The sequence below is a fragment of the Maniola hyperantus genome, chromosome 14 (assembly GCF_902806685.2).
Source record: "Maniola hyperantus chromosome 14, iAphHyp1.2, whole genome shotgun sequence".
Taxonomy (NCBI): Eukaryota; Metazoa; Arthropoda; class Insecta; order Lepidoptera; family Nymphalidae; genus Maniola; species Maniola hyperantus.
In genome coordinates this window covers 9,676,982-9,697,396 of record NC_048549.1, presented here as the reverse complement: position 1 = coordinate 9,697,396, position 20,415 = coordinate 9,676,982, and the positions used below count along the sequence as shown (strand labels likewise).

At 36.6% G+C, this 20,415-nt stretch overlaps 3 protein-coding genes across 11 annotated transcripts in view; 2 read left to right on the top strand and 1 right to left on the bottom strand.

Moving 5' to 3' along the window:
* The window catches only part of LOC117988160 (collagen alpha-1(XVIII) chain-like), a 196,824-nt gene that overhangs the window by 5,102 nt on the left and 171,307 nt on the right, over positions 1–20,415 (top strand). The window lies entirely within an intron of this gene.
* LOC138403272 (uncharacterized) lies at positions 3,170–6,193 on the bottom strand. The gene is made up of 3 exons (XM_069503142.1): positions 6,136–6,193; positions 5,901–6,017; positions 3,170–5,463 (listed from the first exon to the last, which is right to left on the bottom strand). Exons 1-3 carry the CDS (start codon positions 6,191–6,193, stop codon positions 3,170–3,172), a joined length of 2,469 nt encoding a protein of 822 aa, XP_069359243.1.
* On the top strand, positions 7,450–11,372 carry LOC138403271 (craniofacial development protein 2-like). Its single transcript, XM_069503141.1, has 2 exons — positions 7,450–8,078; positions 8,168–11,372. Exons 1-2 carry the CDS (start codon positions 7,450–7,452, stop codon positions 9,225–9,227), a joined length of 1,689 nt encoding a protein of 562 aa, XP_069359242.1. The 3' UTR covers positions 9,228–11,372.

Here is a 20,415-nt window from a genome sequence, read left to right as displayed (position 1 = left end):
GTAAAACCGAATGTCGCTATAAAAAGTTAACTAGAGTAGGTATTGTTTATTTTATTATCTACATCCACAAGAGCTGTCAGTTTTGTTTATACATGTCATTAGTTTTATTAGCGATACGTCCAATGTCTTAAGAGTAAGACAGACGCGTGATACGCCCAAGCTGGAAACGAGCTGGAAACCAAATTATTTGTGAAGACTATGACACCACAATAATATTTATAGTCCGTACAAAATGACTCCTCACGCGCCATTTTAACTCTATGGGTCAACTGTCATGTCAAAAGTACGGTCGTCGGTCACCTTTAGGACTAAAATCGTACTTTTGACATGAAATTTGACACAATAAGTTAAAATGGCGCGTGAGGAGTTAAATTTTCTCTTGACATACGTGAAACGCAAAACTCTATAAGTATTGAGAAGTTTTAATTAGTTGACTGTTGCGTGTGGGATCGGTCAATATAACAAAATATTAAAATATTGTCATAAAGTTTAATTTTAAATTTCTTTACCACCTAAAATATCTCTTGTAAAATCACTTGCTTGCAAAAATATTTGAAAGTATTTTAGTCAAAACATATTACTTATACCAAGAAAGAATACCTATAATTATTTTATTTTATCATTGTCAACTACACTGAAAATATAAATACAATATTTTTCTATGTGCTTAATTAATTTTACTATGAAATACATTACGGTTAAAGTTTAAACACATCAATTAATGCTATTTATAATAAGCAATTTACATAATTTTGATAGCAGTATGAACTTTGAACTTCCTAGTAAGTAACGAGTAGTAGTAAAATCTGCGACAGTTTTTGAATTCACGACGAATTGCTCTATCACTCTAGGTCTCTAATTAGTGAAATAGTGAGATTCTGGCTATTTTCGACGAAACTCCTGTCACGAGTATAATTGCCAGGATTGAAAGCAAGAATTCTTGCCAATTAAAAATTAACAAGAACACGATGTTGTTAGAAACAGGGCTTTCGTTCGACACTACCAACTTGCGTAAAATGAAAGCCTGGATAACGAACCTTTATCTGGCGTCAAAATATTAAAAAATATTGTTATTAGGCATATTTGTGGTTTCACATAAAACCTACAAATATCACAAAAGACTTTCCTAATTTTTCTCATTTTATGTTTCTAAAACACGGAAGGGTGGTGCTATTTGGCTTTTTAAGCAACTAAAAAAGAAATTTAAATTCCACACATATATAACGGTAACCCCGTCCGGACGATTACGTGAAATATTTATCAAAGAACTAAGATTATACCCGAAGAACACGCAAACCAAGACTTTTTTTTAAAGTTCATAAGACTTTTAACTATACAGGATGTAACCAGAACGTTAGCTAAAACTTCGATAGCAAATTTTTCTTAACTAACCGCTGGATTCAGGCGGCGCAAGACCGTGGCGTGTGGTAGTCCCTACTAGAGACCTATGTCCAGCAATGGACGTCTATCGGTTGATGATGATGATGATGATGATTTTCATGTTGTTACAGTTTTTTTCAAACAAATAAAAAAATATGTAAAGGGATAAAGCGTGTAGCTACAACTGCATGCAAAGGAGTCGTTATTTATGAAACTTTTGTTTAGCATTTTGTCATCTGTTTTATTTCACACGGGGAAATTGCTGTGGCTTAAATTAGAACTCCTGGAAAAACAGACCGTTTCCATTTGAGCAATTTAATTGGGTTAAATTTAGGTTATGCAATATTTTCTCGTTACAAAATAATTATAGTCGACTTACTTTTAGGATAATAAAATTTAAATAATATTATTAATCATTTTGGAAATTATAGTGATAACAGAAAATTCTATTATATCGTACCCTTATTGCAAAAACCGATTATCTGCACCAAAATTTGAGCGAAACTTTTTGAGATTATAAGTATTTGAAACTTTAACGATACAAAAATTAATTATAATGATATCAATTTTTAAACACTTATCGTTTTTATAAACAAGAAACTATTCAAGAAACGTTAAGTAGGTTAATAATTAAAAAAAACTTTCTAGATTTTCAATAAAAAGAAGAAAATAACCGGTAAGGAGCTCATTTAGTTGGTTTTTCCTGACTGTAGGAAAACTACCATATTTTCAAAATTACTGTTCTGGTAGCTCTATTGGCATTTTTTATTTATTCATTTGCTTTGGATAGTAATAACCATCAAAACAAAAATAATTTTAGTTCAACTATAGCCAGTACAGGTGTAAAATAAATATCTTTAGTTGCTTTTGGCTGAAGGCAAAGTAGATTTTATTTAACTTTGTACGTACTAACGGCAGCACCCCACGATTTTTTACACGTAATGGGTAAATTTTAATAGCCTACGTTATTCCTTATAATCTCAGCTATCTTTAAAAGAAAGTTTCGTTGAAATTTGTCTAGCCGTTACACAAATTAACACATTTGAACAAACAATCTATCTGGTTTTATTATATTAGAATAACTCTGTCTGCCCCTTGGATTCATCAGAAATTCAGAAAATGCACTTCCTCTTGAATCACTATCTACTGATGAAAACCGCATTAAAGTCTGTTGCGTAGTTTAAAAGATCTAAGCGCACATACATACGATTACATACAGTGGGACAGACGGCGGGAAGCGACTTTGTTTTATACTAATGTAAAGATATTAATAATATTATAGATTTAATTAAAAAAAACAATACTTTTACAAAAATATCTTTATTTAATATTTAAATAAAAAAACTGGCCAAGTGCGAGTCAGGCTCGCGCAATGAGGGTTCCGTACTACAGTCGTATTTTTTCGACATTTTGCAGGATAATTCGAAAACTATGATACATAAAAATCTGTTTTAGAATGCACAGGTGAAGACCTTTCATATTATGATACCCCACTTGATATAGTTATCTTACTTAGAAAACTGAAAATACTAATTATTAGTTCATGACCACATTTTAATATTTTTTGGGTGATGTAACCACAAATTCACGGTTTTCAGATTTTTCCCCGAATGTCTATGTAATGTGCTATAAGATCTACCTGCCTGCCAAATTTCATGATTCTAAGTCAACGGGAACTACCCGGTTTCTTGACAGACAGACATACAGACAGACAGACAGACAGACAACAAAGTGATCCTATAAGGGTTCCGTTTTTCCTTTTGAGGTACGGAACCCTAAAAAACGTAGTTTATTCTTCTAAGCTAGACAGAGAACATGTGTCATCAGTGTCAGAGAGAGTTGCAGCTGGCAATCGATCAACACTGCTATCTTCAGTAGCCAGAGACTGGAACCACCCATGATACTCTTCCGGTATTACACATTTATTGCATAGATTAATTAGATCCTTCTTCTTAGCTATGGATATAGGGAGACGTCCGCTATATAGTTGTTGTAAGGGTGGAAAGATCGTTATCTTTCCTGAACTGGATGGTTGTATACGCTTGTTCTTGTCTTGTCGTGCTTGTCTTGTGGCATAACCATGGTTTGCAGGTGAAGAGGTCGTTGGTCGGCCCAAGTTGGTTTTCATGGACGTAGTGATGTTCAAGATCATAAATTCATTGGACATGTCATAATTATAGTAAATCTTATTATCTCCTTTCAGATACTTCATTCGTTTAATCTTGAGCCAGTTTACTTTGTCTCCTTCTGTGTTCCTATTTCTATTTATTATAATAGTCTCTGCCAATACCTTCAAATCTTTAAATTCATTGTATTTGAATTCTTTAACATGGTAAGCGTTCTTTGTAACATTCTTACCTTCATGTTTATAAACTTTTTTAGACCTAGCCCGTTTAAAAACATTTATCCAGTCAGACATACAGTAGATGTCACAATTTTTCCTTGCAGTTTCTATGGCGCTGTGCATGGAGTCAGCTTCCATGTAGCTGTGACCGGATTCGAGGAACTTGTGTTCTATTACATCTAGGTGTGTGTCCTGCATCATGATCCACAATAGTATGGCGGCAATATACTGATTACGGTTTTGACCGCCACACGTATCAGAAAACAAGCTGACTTCTTTAATATGCTTTGGCACGCATGTGGTTAAATAATGATGTAAAATCGTTCCGATTTCAGCGCTACCTTTTTTACCATGCACTTCATTCCAAACAAAACAGTAAGCTTCATTGGGAAGTGCGTTTTCGTAGATGGTTAAATTGTAAAGTGTCAATTTTCTTGTATAATAGAGAAGACCCACATCAGTACTGGGAATTTGCAATATTGCTTGTAAATCAAACGAAACTGTTAAGAAATCAGTTTCTTTTTCAGCTCTTTGTTTATCTTTTTGTTTTTCCCGATTACATGTTTCCTTCCTTTGTATATGTTCATCATAATCTTGCTGTAGTTTGCCTTTTTCTTCGCCGTCGGCACGCTTAAATTTGGTACATAAAAGACATTGGTCTTTCTTAGGCATAAAAAAACCTAAATTAAATTCTGTAGAGAAAATCCTTCGATATGTCATTTCTGATACAATTGGTTCGTTATTTTTGTTTTTACATTCTTCTACATAGAGAGCGTACATTTTGCTTAATGTAAGCCCAGTATCTAAATATCTGCGTTTCAACTTCTTTCGCACATAGTGACTTTCCATGCTAGGAAATGATGCTATGTGCTTTTTAACGGCTTCTACCATCTCAGATGACGTTTTATTTGGGGGCTCACGACGTCCGCGCGGGTCCTGTCCTTTTGAGTACTGTCCCAAACTATTGCGGTGCTTTACAGCATCTGCTATTACATGCGGTGAAATGCTTAATGTTCTGCAAAAAAAATCTTGGCACACATTTTTTTTCTCCCCTTCAATTATAAAGAAACATTGTTTACTATACTTCCGCTGTGTAGATCGTTTTCTATTCAAAAGAATCCTCTTTGTAGGTTTGACTTCAATAATACTTAATATAAACTGTTTTTTTGAAATGTAGTCTAGGTTCCAGTATTTCCTGCACAATTCTTTACGAATATTTTCGGTAACATGACTGTTACAATCAAATTTGCACTTAGAACAGTTAATAGGCTTAGGGAGTTTTGGTTCTCGATATTTCATTTTAGTTACGTATGGTAGGCCTTCAGCTCTACGTCTTTTCGCCAGATTCTTTTTCCATGTAGCTGGATCTTGTCGACTCCATCGAGAGCGTGGTTGTATAACTTTCCAAGTTAGTTTAAATATGTCTTCCGTTATTGTTTGGGCTACACATTGGGATTCATTATTTTTAGGAAGTTGTTTTGGTTTGCCAAACAATAATGCTATAGCTTTACTTCGCATTTCTTTAATATTTTCTTTTTTATTTAAACATCTGTCTGGATTTAACAACTCATCCAACTGTATTAATTCTGAATCCTCAGATTCAGATGTAGTAGGATGATGTAGATCAGCAGGTAAATACGAAGGGTCCTGATCTGAAAAGTCACCATCAAAAAGAGATTCATTTTCGCTTTCTTCCGTTGGTTCGTGATTTTCCATAGTTTGTTTTGATGAAATGTCAACTGTAATTGAAAGTAAAAGAGTTGAAGTTAATTGTACAAAAAATAAACAATATTATTGGATAGGATGCTAAATTTAAATAACTTCATTTTCACACATTCCTTTCATCATAATAATAATATATTCAAGTCAGCTAACTTGATCATCATCGTACATAGCTAAGAACATTCTCCCTTAAACCAGCTTTCAATTGAAAAAACTGCATCCACATCAGTCCACCTGGTTGCGAGCTACGTTGCCACTGACAGACAGACAGATGGCTTCGAAATACCTATAACACTGTAGTCATGTTTGTATGTTTGTTCCTGTGGCCATACTAGGATCTAAACACACCACACATATACACACACACCTGTCTGTTTGTCTGTTACGGGAAGGGTAAAACCGCGGTGCACAGCTAGTTATATTTAAAGTGATTTTAACTTAAGTAGGTACCTACCTTCCACTGTCGTAGAAATTGGCAAATCACACGTCATCAACACTGTTGGTTTAGACTGACTTAAATACATATCATAAGCTTGCGATAGTAAGTCATCATTACACCAAAGATCATATTCTGTGAAACAAATCAAACTCGTTAGATATTATTTCGGCAGAACAATACTTTTCAATTTTGTTAGCAAAACCTGTTAGTACCGGCTTTATAACCTAAAGATTTAAATTATGTGACTTACCTTGGTTTTCTAAGGAACTTTCAAGTGTTTTTTTTTCATCATCTTTAGAGATACTCATTTTATAAAACTTCACAAAGATAACGAATACTTAATACTTTGTTTTTTCCTATTGTTTAAATACGAGACAATGATAACCGCAACGCTCGACAATCGGCGCACGATTAAGAACAAGCGCGCGTTGAATGTAGCGTGCGCAAGAGAAGGCTATACATGGATAGTCGGTTTTAACCGAAGCTAATTCGGAAACTGTCTCACATGTACTTAATGAAAGAAAAAAGTAAACACAGATAATTGATAGTAGCTGAAGATATTTGGAAACCGTCGTAGCCCAGTTATACAGTAAAAGTGAGCTATAGTTATCTAAGTTGTTTTACCTGCAATAATTTTAACCAAATATGGTGTTTTATTATTCTGCAAAAAGCAACTAATGTTGTTTAGTTTGTTTTACTGGTAGATACATCAGCGATTTCTAGTATAATAATAAAAGCTAAAACCAGTTACCGCAGGTTAATATGTATTAACAGAATAATAAGACATAAAAATAAATCAAGCAACTACATCTGAAAAGTGTTATAATACGAAACATGGTTTTTGTGGTATAGATTTATAAATCTAAAGTATTTAAATGAGTTTAGTTCTTTTTTTAGGAAGATAATTAAATCATACTTGAAGGTAGTTGCTTTTAACCCTAGCTATCTCCGTAAAAAAGCGTCGTAACAGATAATGGGTTTTACCTGTAGCTTCGTCGTGACTGGAAGAGTCGATTGGCATATTAACCTAATTTTGGTACAAAAATGCAGATAATCGGTTTTTGCAATAAGGGTACGATATAAACTTCAACAATCAAAATAAAAAGTTAAAGAAAAAACATTTAAATAAAACTAAAATAAAATTTTTTTCCGGTTCCGGCCGTCAAGCGATAAAGTTGTGTTGTAATGTGTCTCCACGAAATAAATCAAATTTGCTGTGAAAAGTGCGATTAACTTACAAAAAACACTGTACTTCTTTAAAAATAACATCACTCCACTTAACGACGTAATTTGCTGTGCGCGAAAGTGAATAATAACATTGAATTTATTGCGAAAAAGTTTTGTGTTTCGAATAAACAGTTAAAAATGTCAAATCTGAAATGTCAATCTGAAATATAATAATAACAATAGACTCCAACCGTGCTACCAACATAACCACGCAAAACACCCAAGAGTATATACTAAATCTTAGGACACGACACGACATTATCCAGTAGTGTGGCTAGCTTATAAAACAAAATTACCACTAAGTGTTACACTACCTAACTACAAATACTCCCACAAAATGGATAAAAATATGGAATTACTGTGGGCAAAGTTAGAGGACAAATTAAACCAACAAACTTTAACAATAACCACAGCAGTAACCACAAACGTTATGGAAGCGTTAAATGAAAAAATGGAATCAATCATACAAGAAAACAAAAATTTAAAAAATCAACTAGCAAAGCTCGAACAAAAATTAAATCAAGTCGAAACAGAGAAAAGAAAAAATAATTTGATATTTTTTGGCATTGAAGAAAAGGGAAAAAAAGAAACCGAGCTAGTGGACTATATCAAGGAAATTGTTGTAGAAACGGGACTACATTTAGATAGTCAGGAAATAAGTAATGTTTATAGAATCGGATCACAAACCAACAAAAATCGCCCTGTTGTAGTTAGTTTAACAACAACCTGGAAAAAGCATTTGTTACTTAAAAATAAGTCCAACCTTCCTACTGGTATTTATATCAAAGAAGATTACTCTAAAAACGTACTAGAAACTCGAAAGCAGCTGCAACCGAAAGTAGAAGAGGAACGAAAAAAGGGTAACATTGCATATATAAAACACGATAAACTTATAGTTAAGAAACCAAACGACCCAGGCCGCGAAAAAAGGAAGAGGGATCAGACAGGTTCGCCGCACTCGCCTACGCAAAAGAGATTAAACCCGAACTTCGCAAAAACATCGTTCACAACTGGTGCAAAAGAAGTAAAAAAGCTTAATATTAATGACTATGTAGTACGCGGAAGATCATCTTCGTTATCAGAGATTCCAAAAAACAATTAACTGCCCTCGATAGCCGGAACAATATAATTAATAACTCCATAATATTTGAACCAACACAGAACAAAAGCACCCCAAGCCGGCTAGTCACCGTGGGGGAAGACGACTACTACCCTCCAAATGTAAAAATAAAACAGCCACCCAGAAAACATCGCCACAAGGATATCATTCATATAGTCACATACAATACACTTTCATTAAGAACAAACGAGAAACTGTCAGAACTTATGATGGCATTAAAAAATATAAATTGGTCCATCATAGGATTAAGCGAAGTAAGACGCTTAGGAGAAAGCATAGAAGACCACGGAGACTTCATCCTATATTACAAAGGAGATACACCTGGCAAATATGGTATAGGCTTTTTAATACGGAAAGAACTAAAAGATTACATAAACGAATTCATAGGTATATCAGAACGCATTGCGATATTAAACATAAAGTTGCCGCCATCAGAAGAAATGTGGTCTATCGTCCAAATTTATTCTCCAACTGAGCAATCTACTAGCACAGAAATCGACTTCTTTTATTCCACTCTCACGGAAGTCATCAAAAACCACACACATAAAAACTTGATAGTTATGGGAGATTTTAATGCCCAAATTGGTAGCAGAAGAAATGGAGAAGAGATAGTGATAGGCCCTTACAGCTCAGGCAGGAGGACAAGAAACGGTGAAAAATTGATTCTGCTGGCATATGAACACAATCTTAGAATACTAAACAGCCAGTACAAAAATCGCATCGGAAACAGATGGACATGGGTATCTCCAGATGGAAGTTACAAGAACGAGATAGATTATGTTCTTTCCAATAGAAGTACAGCTTTCAAGGATTGCAGAGTAATAAACAATCTAAATTTCAACAGTAACCACAGAGCACTCAGAGCCAAGCTTGTACAGGATACATACAAGCACAGACCGTTCAAAGTTAAGACGAAGAATAAACACACACTGTTAGACACAAAAGAACTAAAGGATAAAGCGGAAAACTTTATTGGAATCACAAAAAAAACTTAGCACCCAGGATAAATATAATAAATTGCTAGAACTTTTGAATACAAAAACAAACAAAAAAACATCTGTGGATGGAAAAAAGAGCTTGCCATGGGTATCAGACAAAACAAGAAATCTCTTAGAAGACAGAACCAAACTAATTAGTACACCAAACAAGACAAAATACATCAGAAGGCTCATAACTGAGACTAGCAAACTTATAAATATAAGCATACGAAAAGACAGAGAAGAATACAGATTAGAAAAGCTAGAAGAATGTATACAGAAAACAGGAGGTGCCAAGAAAGCGGTCAAACAATTGATTGAAAAACGAGATTGGATACCTAAAATGCAAGCTACAAGCGGCAAAAATGTAACCCGACGTCCAGACATAAACGCATTAGCCACAAATTTCTTCAAAAACTTGTACTCGAGCCAATGCACCTTACTCTCAACAGATCTGACAGGAGAGGACATAATACCGGAAATAATGCTCAGCGAAGTGGAAAAGGCAATAGCATCACAAAAAAAGGACACCGCTCCTGGTTCAGATTGCATCACAAACGAGTTTCTTATAAAAAACAAAAATACTTTAGCACCCATACTCCAATATATATTCAATGACGTCGTAAAGAGTGAGTCAGTCCCAGACCAGTGGACAACATCAACAATAGTTCTATTGCATAAGAAGGGAAGCAAAGGTGACATAAACAACTATAGACCTATCAGTCTAATGTCTAATATCTACAAAGTCTTCGCTAAAGTCATTCTTAGCCGTATAACGAAGGTACTGGATGAGAATCAACCGAGAGAGCAGGCAGGATTTAGAAGTGGTTACTCAACCTTAGATCACATCCATGTAGTCAAACAAATTTTTGAAAAGAGTAAGGAATACAACACTACCTTCTACTGCTGCTTTGTTGACTACAGTAAGGCATTCGACTCACTCGAACATGAAGCGATCTGGCGAGCTCTTCACAACCAGGGGGTGGAAAATAAGTACATAAGATTACTAAAAAACATCTATAGAAACAGCAAAGCAAAGATAAAACTAGAGAAAGAAGGAAAAGAAATAAAGTTAGGAAGAGGCGTCCGCCAGGGCGATCCTGTGTCGCCTAAACTATTTACTGCGGTCCTAGAAGAGATTTTTCGCCAACTGAACTGGGAACAAAGCGGCATAACAATAAATGGCGAAAATCTGTCACATCTGAGATTCGCAGATGACATCATAATCTTTTCTCCAACCAAGGATAATCTAGAGAGGATGCTAAATGAACTGGATGTAGAAAGTCGGAAAGTAGGATTGATTATGAACGCACAAAAAACCAAGGCTATGACAAATGGGACGAAAGTGCCTATAAATATCAAGAATAACACAATTGAATATGTTGAAGAATATATATATCTGGGCCAAATCATATCAATAAAAGACCTAGCAACCAAAGAAATAGAAAGACGTATAGGAAACGCATGGAAGCAATTCTGGAGTTTCAAAGAAATATTGAAAAATAAGGAAGTAAAGATGACCATTAAAAGAAAACTTTTTAATACCTGCATCTTACCAGTGCTTACGTATGGCTGTCAAACCTGGTCCCTGACTAAAGCCCAAAAGAAAAAACTTGAATCATGTCAGAACGCCATGAACAGAAGCATGATGGGAAAAAAACTGTCAGATAGAATAAGAACAACAACAATAAAGAACTACACAAAAACAAAGGATGTTTCAATAACAATTAGGAACCTTAAATGGAAGTGGGCTGGGCACACAATTAGAGGACAAGATAAATGGAGCAAAACAGTAATGCACTGGTACACAGGACATTTAAAAAGAAAAAGGGGTAGACCAGCACAAAGATGGGTTGATGATATCCGAGAAACAGCAGGCGCCACATGGTCTAGAACTGCTGGCGACAGAAATATATGGAGGCAATTGGAGGAGGCCTTTGCCAAAAAGTGGCAAACAGACGAACTGTAGGCTATCGAGGCAGTACAAGACTTAATAAATAAGAAATATAATATATTATAAGTGTTAGAAATAAGTTACTTTAGAAATAATAGTTATGTAAAATCGTGTAGTTTAATATTTTGTAATCTTGTACCTATTATTAGCGACTAACAATTATTACTGTAAAAATGAAACGTCTGAATAAAGGCTTATTTATTTATTTATTTATTAAAATAAAATTAACTAAATCTAAAACCTCATCGAGACTACCGCAGCGAGGCCTATAATAATATATTATCATAATATTAGAAAACTAGATGATGCCCGCGATTTCGTCCGCCTGGATTTAGGTTTTGAAAATCCCGCGGGAACTCTTTGATTTTCCGGGATAAAAAGTAGCCTACGTCCTTCCCCGGGATGCAAGCTATCGCTGTACCAAATTTCGTCAAAATCGGTTGAACTTATGGGCAGTGAAAGGCTAGCAGACAGACACACTTTCGCATTTATAATATTAGTATGGATATGGATATTTATTAATCATTTAGGACACACACATTTTCTCAGAGGTCCCCTTCATCATACATAAGTAGACAAGGAATAACAGGGAATTTTTTCGATATTCTCGCGGGAGCGAAGCCGTGGGTGGTCGCTAGTCTACATTATAATAATCAATGCAAATTAATCATTAATTCGCTTTCGTTTGCTTATGTTATAAAGTCAAGGTAGGTTGATGAACTCGGAAGAAATTATTACTCAGGGTTATTTATAAGCTTCGAAGCTGTGATAGCCTAGTGGTTAGAACGTCTGCCTTCTAATCGGAGGTCGGGGGTACGATCCCGGGCACGCACCTCTAACTTTTCGGAGTTAAGTATGTGCGTTTTAATTAATTAAATATCACTTGCTTTAACGGTGAAGGAAAACTTCGTGAGGAAACCAGCATGCCTGAGAGTTCTCCATAATATTCTCAAAGGTGGAAGTCTACCAATCCGCACATGGCCAGCGTGGTAGACTATGGCCAAAACCCCTCTCACTCTGAGAGGAGACCCGTGCGAGTGAGCCGGTGATGGGTTGATCATGATGATGATGATGATGATGTTATTTATAAGCCATCACTCTCGAGTCTCGAATTCTTTCTTGCTTTGAATGAAATGTCTAGAAAGGAAGTTGTGTGTCATTGAATTAATTTATAATCATTACATCATTAAAATATTAGTAAAAGTGAAAATATTGTGCCATTTCATTTATCACGAAAAATGTGGGAGTGTAAAATAAAAAAGTTAGGAAAATATTTTTCCAAACACTTAAATTGAAGAGTCAAGCCATATTATAATTATTTTTAATCCACAAGCGCGAGTGATTGAAAAGTGGTGTTCCTGTTCGGAAATAGGATTAAAACAAAAGTGTGTCTATTTTTAATATCCCTATGGCTTGAGACGATTCATGTCTGTTAGGACACCTGCTATTAATTTTACATACCAGTTTGGTGATCTTTAAATGTTTACGAAAGTTCAGAGCACTGTATTGTTGATACTGATGAGACATATCAGCTGTGAGGAAAGTGGCATCTATCAGCTATCTATAGAAATAGGATTACAAAGAGGAAAGATTTGTTTATTTTGTGTTTTTTTATTTAAATTCAGATACAAGTTAGCCCCTTGACTGCAATCTCACCTGGTGATAAGTGATGATGCAATCTAAGCTAGATGCGGGCTAACCTGGAAAGGGGTATGGATGGCAGTTTTTAATAAACCCGTACCCCTATGGTATCTACGCGGCATCGTAACGGAACACTATCGCTTGGCGACACGGCTTTGCCGGTAGGGTAGTAAAGTAACTAGCCACGACCGAAGCCCACTAGACCAAACCAGAAATTTAGAAATTATAAAATTTTAAACCCCTGCCGGGAATCGAACCCGGGACCTTCCACATCGCTTAGACCACACCAGGGACACCAGGGAGGTCGTCAAATGTCAAATGTCGTCGTCATGTAATCGATAAACTCTGTAACTACTACCATATTTTTTAATAATTACTAGAAAGCTAAGATATCTACTTATCTATTCGCGACAGGTCGAAATAGCCTCCGCGCTAACCGGTTGCGGGAGAGCGAGACTGACGTACGTGTGTGCGGGGCATCCCCCCGCCTCATACCCCGATTACCATCTCAACCTGTCGCGGACTATAGATATCCAAAGTAAAAATTACTCGCGAATATTCGCGAACTCTGCCTAATCTATATCATAAGATAATTCTTCGACACGTCGTTTTGAGGTGGGCGTTCAAGGTCAGTGTTAGGTTAGTGTATCTCCACTTTTTATCTGAAGGCTGAGATTGAAGGTTTTCGTTAAGAACCCTAAACTGATTAAGCTGATAAAAACGCTGGCACTCGGCAAAATGGCATCTAATTTTAATTGGTTAAGGTATATTATTATCTGAAGCTCGAATATGTAGGTAATGATGTTGTTATTCGACGAGGGTTAATTAGTTTTTAGTTTTTACAACGGTTTTTTACTTGTAAATTTAATATCAATAAATTTGATAATAATATTAAAACTTGGCTTGACACACGGCCGTGTGTCTTGATTAATATAAAATAATAGGTGTTACTAATGATAACGTCGCGATGGCTTATTATTTCGATTATTCCGATTAACTAGATCGGGTAAGCGTATATACAGACAGGCCGCATTAGAACTGAAAGCTGGCTGCAAAATTGCAGTTTTGGTTCGGTTTTATTTCAGTTAACACAACTGTATAGCGACCGACATAGCTCAAAGGATTAGCGCGCTGAAGTAGCAATGGGCAGGCCATGTCTGTCGCAGAACCGATGGCCGATGGGGCAGACGTGTTCTGGAGTGGAGACCGCGTACCGGTAAGCGCAGTGTAGGACGACCCCCCGCCCGCTGGACCGATGACCTGAAGAAGGTGGTGGGGAGCGGTTGGATGAGGAAGGCGGAGGACCGTGTTTGGTGGCGCGCTCTTGGAAAGGCCTATGTCCAGCAGTGGACGCAAACAGGCTGATGGATGGATGGATGAACTGTATCGCAACTGCTGCCCAATGCGCAGCATGCAGTGGAAACTGCACGCGGATTGTGCAGTCGATCTGCATTGGCATTGCAGTGAGTCAACGGCATTATAACTGCATACGAACTGTAATTTTGCAGTCGGCTTGCAGTCCAGATGCAATCTGTATATACTCTATAATCTATATAGACACTGAGGGTGAGATCTATACAGCGCACTTTGACTTAGCTTAGACTTAAGACAGATTTAAAACGAGACAGAGCGAGACAAACGAGATATCTCTCACATTAATCTGTCTCGTTTTAACTCAATCTTAAGTCTGAGCAAAGTCAATCCAGATTTCAGCCTTAAACCCGCAACACGTGCAAGAAGTGCAATCTTACAATTTGTATTTAAGAATTTCAAACTTACGTTACGTATTTTACAGTAGGTACAGGTCGTCTTTTACGCAAAAATCTTTACAGTATAATCCCGCGTCTTTTAGTGAAAAAAATCCCGCATCCTACTTTGGACCAAGATAACCTTAACAGGTAGATAGTATATTTGTGCTCTACATAATGTAATCGATACAGCAGTTACACATTACATCAGGCGTTCCGGGTTCGATTCCCGTCGAAACGTGTCACGCGTACACTAACGATACACTTTAAATGCAAGACACAGGAAGACCGTTAAGCTATTACCATATACGTGTACTACATTCGACATAAATCTTAGTCATTTCCTGAAAATAGTGACAAGCAAGCATTAAAATGTTGCCAAGTAGGAACCTATTAAGTAAGTAGGTATAATACTTAATTAAATTATAAATAAAGAAAACTCATCACTAATTCACCTTCAAGTGAGATGGCAATGGACATTATACAGACAAATATTAATACACACTAATATTATAAATGCGATAGTCTGGCTGTCTATCTGTCTGCTGACCTTTCGCGGCTCATCCGTTCAACCGATTTTGACGAAATTTGGTACAAAGATAGCTTGCATCCCGGGGAAGGACATAGGCTACTTTTTATCCCGGAAAATCAAAGAATTCCCACGGGACTTTTAAACACCTAGATCAACGCGGACGAAGTCGCGGGCATCAGCTAGTTAAGTATATACCTATTAGGATTTAAACTTACACGGGTTTAAAAAGTAGGTAAATTCTTGAGACTTTACTTGAAAACTGAATATTTTAACGGAAATCTGGAAAACCGCAGAGATGATATTATCAGTTCCTAGAGTTCCGGCCTAGAGTGTATATTAACAAAATTTCATTGAGTTTGATTGGTTAGTTTTCAAATGAGAGCCAAATTACGTTTGTTAGGAGCGCACTTCGAGTAAACTCCTCTTAAATATCTGGACATCTTCTAGGTCATTAACTGTCTGTCAGTGTAATTTCTTCCACCGCCTTCAATTTTAAGAAGCCGAAGAAAAAATCGTTTGTCAATCCCGCGTCTTTATGTAACAGTAATTTCCCTTCAAGAAAATTCCGGGGAACGAATAATATCAAAGGCTGGTGCTTCTTTTATGTCCCTGTTAAAATGTCGGAACTCGGCCTAGACGATGATTTATTACATTGTGCTTTCGATATTCTAATAAAAACATTCTTATGATGTAACTAGATGATGCCCGCGACTTCATCTTGTGGATTTAGGTTTAAAGAAATCCCATGGGAACTCTTTGAATATTCGTGATAAAAAGTAACCCATGCAAAATAAATTAAAATAAAATAAAAAATCACGTCGATCCGTATCTCTGTTGCAATGTGATTGAAGGATAAACCAACAAACCAAGAAACCAACATATACTTAATCAATACACTTATAATCAAGATTAATTGCGCTGATTATTTATTTTAAATATTATGTACTGTGTTTGGTTGCAATAAAGCTTTATACTACTAATAGCTTATGCTTGTGACTTCGTTGCATGGATTACACAACCCCCCCTCCCTTTTTTACCCCTTTAGAGATTGAATTTTTAAAAATCATTTCTTAGCAAATGTCTACGTCATAATAGCTACCTGCACGCCAAAATTCAGCCCGATCCGTCCAGTAGTTTGAACTGTGCGTTGATAGATCAGTCAGTCAGTCAGTCAGGTTTTTTTCCTTTTATAGGTATATACAGACCCCTTCTAGTATGCAGCGATGCGAGTGTTAAAATAGTGACCACTGTAAATAGTGAAACTGGATTGTGAGTCTTACTTATTCACAATCCAGTTTTCATCAGATCGTGGCATCGCACTAAATATAATCTTGCGTCACTGCGAAGATGATACATTTCACGCTATTAAGGGATTAGTCATAGACAATGTTGTGAGTGGACTACTGGGACGTTTAATTTTATAGTGCATTAAACAGTTTAGAAATGGCGAAAATAGGTTAATGTTGTATAACAAATCTTAGTGTTTTATGTTTATTTTGCTAAATTATATACGTATTATACAAAAGTGACACTCCGTTTATTAGTCTGCTAGACAATGTCCGCAACTTCGCTCGCGTGGGTTTATTTTTTAAACCCAGTGGGAACTCTTTGGTTTTCCAAAATAAAAAGTACCTTATGTCCGTCCCCAAGACGGAAGCTATTCTCTGTACCACGTCAAAATCTGTTAAATAGATGAATCGTAAAAAGCTAGCAGACAAATAGACAGACAGTCACATTTTCGCATTTATAATATTAGTGTGAATTATTTAGGTAAGCAATATTAGAATGTTGCGCATTGGATTCTCAAGTAATTTCTTGAAATTTTTAGAAGACCTAGGTACCTAATAATTTCAATAGCTTTACGTCTTGGTAAAATTGGTTTCAAAAAATTCGTAGGAAATCTTTGTTTATCTGGATTAGAAATTTTTGTGTTCGAGATGTTTTCGTGTCATATTATTGTCTGTCTCCAAGCTTTGTGCCAAATTTTTATGAAATTGATTGAGTAGTTTAGGCGAAAAGAAGTAACATATAAACCAGCAAATAAACAGACATGTTTTCGGATTTATAGGCAATATTTCAACATACTGATACTCTTTATGTACAAGTCATTGCAATATTTGCAGTCAGGTGTTAGCATTAAGCGTGAACCCGTGAACTAAGTGTGCTTAACACTTTTGTATGAAGTAATAATTGTATGTATAGGGCATTAACATTAATTATTATTGATGGTGCCAAACAAGTTTGCAATCTCTCTGTGAGCCTGTTGTTGGGATAATAATATGTGATAGAGGTTCTCAGATCTTTTCACACACTCAATTTCAACTGTTAATTTTAGCTATTATATCTATTATGGTCATATTAATACTGGAATCGACAGCTGAACGTGCTTTCCAAAGCTCCAAAGAATCGAAAAGATTGTTGCTTACCCATGACAATCGACAGATATGTAGTTGCTTCTACCTACCTATTGTAAACTAGATGATGAACGACTTCGTCTGCGCGGATTTGAATTTTTTAGGGTTCCGTACCTACCTCTAAAGGAAAAACGGAACCCTTATAGGATCACTTTGTTGTCTGTCTGTCTGTCTGTCTGTCTGGCTATCTGTCTGACTGTCTGTCGGTCTGTCAAGAAACCAACAGGGTACTTCCCGTTGACCTAGAATCATGAAATTTGGCAGGTAGGTAGGTCTTATAGCTGACATTTGGGGAAAAATCTGAAAACCGTGAATTTGTGGTTACATCACACAAAAAAAATGTGGTCATAAACTAATAATTAGTATTTTCCATTTTCGAAGTAAGATAACTATATCAAGTGGGGTATCATATGAAAGGGCTTGACCTGTACATTTTAATCCTATCATTTCGACGCTAAATTCAAAATTCAATGTTTGGTATTTAGATGATGGGACCTTAGGTGGCGAAGTGAACACAGTTTTGGACGATCTAAGCAGTGTTATATCAAAATTTGAATCTATTGGCCTAGAACTAAACTTTGATAAATGCGAAATATATGTTCCAAATTCGTTTTCGGCTGATTCTAAATTAGATATTTTAGAGAAATTCAATATGTTGGCTCCTGGTATTAAAATTTTAAATGATGAGTCACTTCGTCTCCTAGGGGCTCCCGTACTAGATGCATCAGTTCCTCAATTTGTTGAAAATACTATTTCAAAATTTAGTAGTAACTCCCACCGTCTGTTTGAAATTAATCCACATATGGCTCTCACAATATTGCGGTTTTGTTTATTTGTTCCAAAATTTACTTACTATCTAAGATGTTCTCCACTTTGGAAATTTAATACTTTATTGGACAATTTAGATGCTTTTGTTAAAAATATTCTCACTAGTATTCTAAATTGTCCAATAAGTAATCAAGCATGGTCCCAGGCTTCTCTTCCAATCAGGTATGGAGGTCTGGGAATTCGCAAAATTTCTAGTGTTTCGCTGCCAGCATTTCTTTCCTCTGTTTACAGTACACACACTCTCTATGGCAAGATTATATCCAATTCTTTGGGTTCCATAGAGGTGTCTGGCTTAACAGAGGCAAGAAATGAATGGTCCATGCATAGTCCCAGCCAAGTGCCGGTTTCTCTTTCTTCCCAGAGACAGTGGGACGACATTATTTGCAAAACGACATTTGACACTTTACTAGCAAACGCAAATTCTAAAAAAGACCGTGCTCGTCTTCTCGCTGTCTCTGCAAAAGAGTCCGGCTACTGGCTACATGCTCTTCCCTCTGCCAACCTGGGCACTCTGTTAGACCATACGACACTTTCTGTTTTGATTGGTCTTAGGCTTGGCGCCACAATAAACCAGCCTCACCGTTGCCACTGCGGTGACTGCGTTGACGCCTTCGGCCACCATGGGCTCTCCTGTTCGAGAAGCGCTGGTCGCTTCTCCCGCCATAGTACCCTTAACGACATCATCCGGAGGTCCCTTGCCACCGCCCATGTGCCAGCTGTACTAGAACCTATTGGTTTGGCACGTGGCGATGGCAAGAGACCTGATGGTATGACGCTCGTACCGTGGAAGATGGGCAGGTCGCTTGTTTGGGATGCAACTTGTGTAGACACTTTAGCTGCATCCCACATTCAGGCGACCTCCTCTATGGCGGGTGCAGCGGCCATCAGCGCCGAACAGGCCAAAAGGCGCAAATATGAAAACCTCGATGGGAGCTTCGTATTCGTGCCTTTTGGTGTGGAGACCTTGGGGCCGTGGGGCCCGGGGGCTCGAGCTCTTTTTGAAGAAATTGCGAAAAGAGTTATCGAGTCAACCGGGGACCCGAGAGCTGGCAGCTACCTTGGCCAAAGAATTAGTTTGGCCATCCAAAGGGGTAATGCTGCCAGCATCTTGGGTACAATGCCTCGCTGCGGTGGTCTCGATGAGGTTTTAGATTTAATTTAATTTATTTTAGTTTTAATTTAATATTGTTTTCTTTTTTTTTAGATTTAAGTTTATTAATAGTTTATTTGTTTCCATCTTCAAGTAATTATTAAATAATAAAAATTAAGATTTTAATACAGATTTTTATTTATTTTTATGCATCATAGTTATTGAATTATCGTGCAAAATGTCGAAAAAATACGACTGTATTACGGAACCCTCGTTGCGCGAGCCTGACTTGCACTGGGCCGGTTTTTTTTAAATCACTACACTGCCTGATAGCGTAGATCTCCGTTTGCTATGACAGATCGAGAAAAGCTTGCAAAACGAACGAACTGGTGATTTTCAGCTCATTCAATAAATAATCAATTTTATGTTGTGTTGCCAACAGTATGGAAGTATGGCTCTAGATAGTGGTCTCAAAAAGTCATCAGCCTAACTCATTGTTACAATATGAACTAGACGACGTAAAGAATTTGAATATCTTGGCGCGAGGCGTCCCACCGAGATGAGTCAGGTGGTTTGCCAGGACGTGATCTGAATGCCGTGCCTTTAGCATTCAAGGAACGACCTATAAAAACCTGTTTTTAGTGGAGGACCGTAATGAATTTTACTTTTATATGACCCACTTTGAATATAGTCCCGTTTAAGTTATTTTACGGTTTGTTTAAGGGTGAAATACGGTCTTTCGAGCCATGAGGATACTTCGTTGGATAAACACTAAACTTGTTGTTTTTGTTTGCTTTATTCGAGAGAACGTTTTACTTTATAGTTAGTAGGTACCCATCTACTACTGTATAATTCATGGACTTACTAGTACTCAAAGTAGTTAGCAAATATTGACGGAAACTACAAGGATGCTATTTTTGGAAAGTGTTTGTTATTGATGGTAGATTTATAGACCAAAATATAGATTATACCTGGGACCTTCGTCCGGTGTAGATTTAG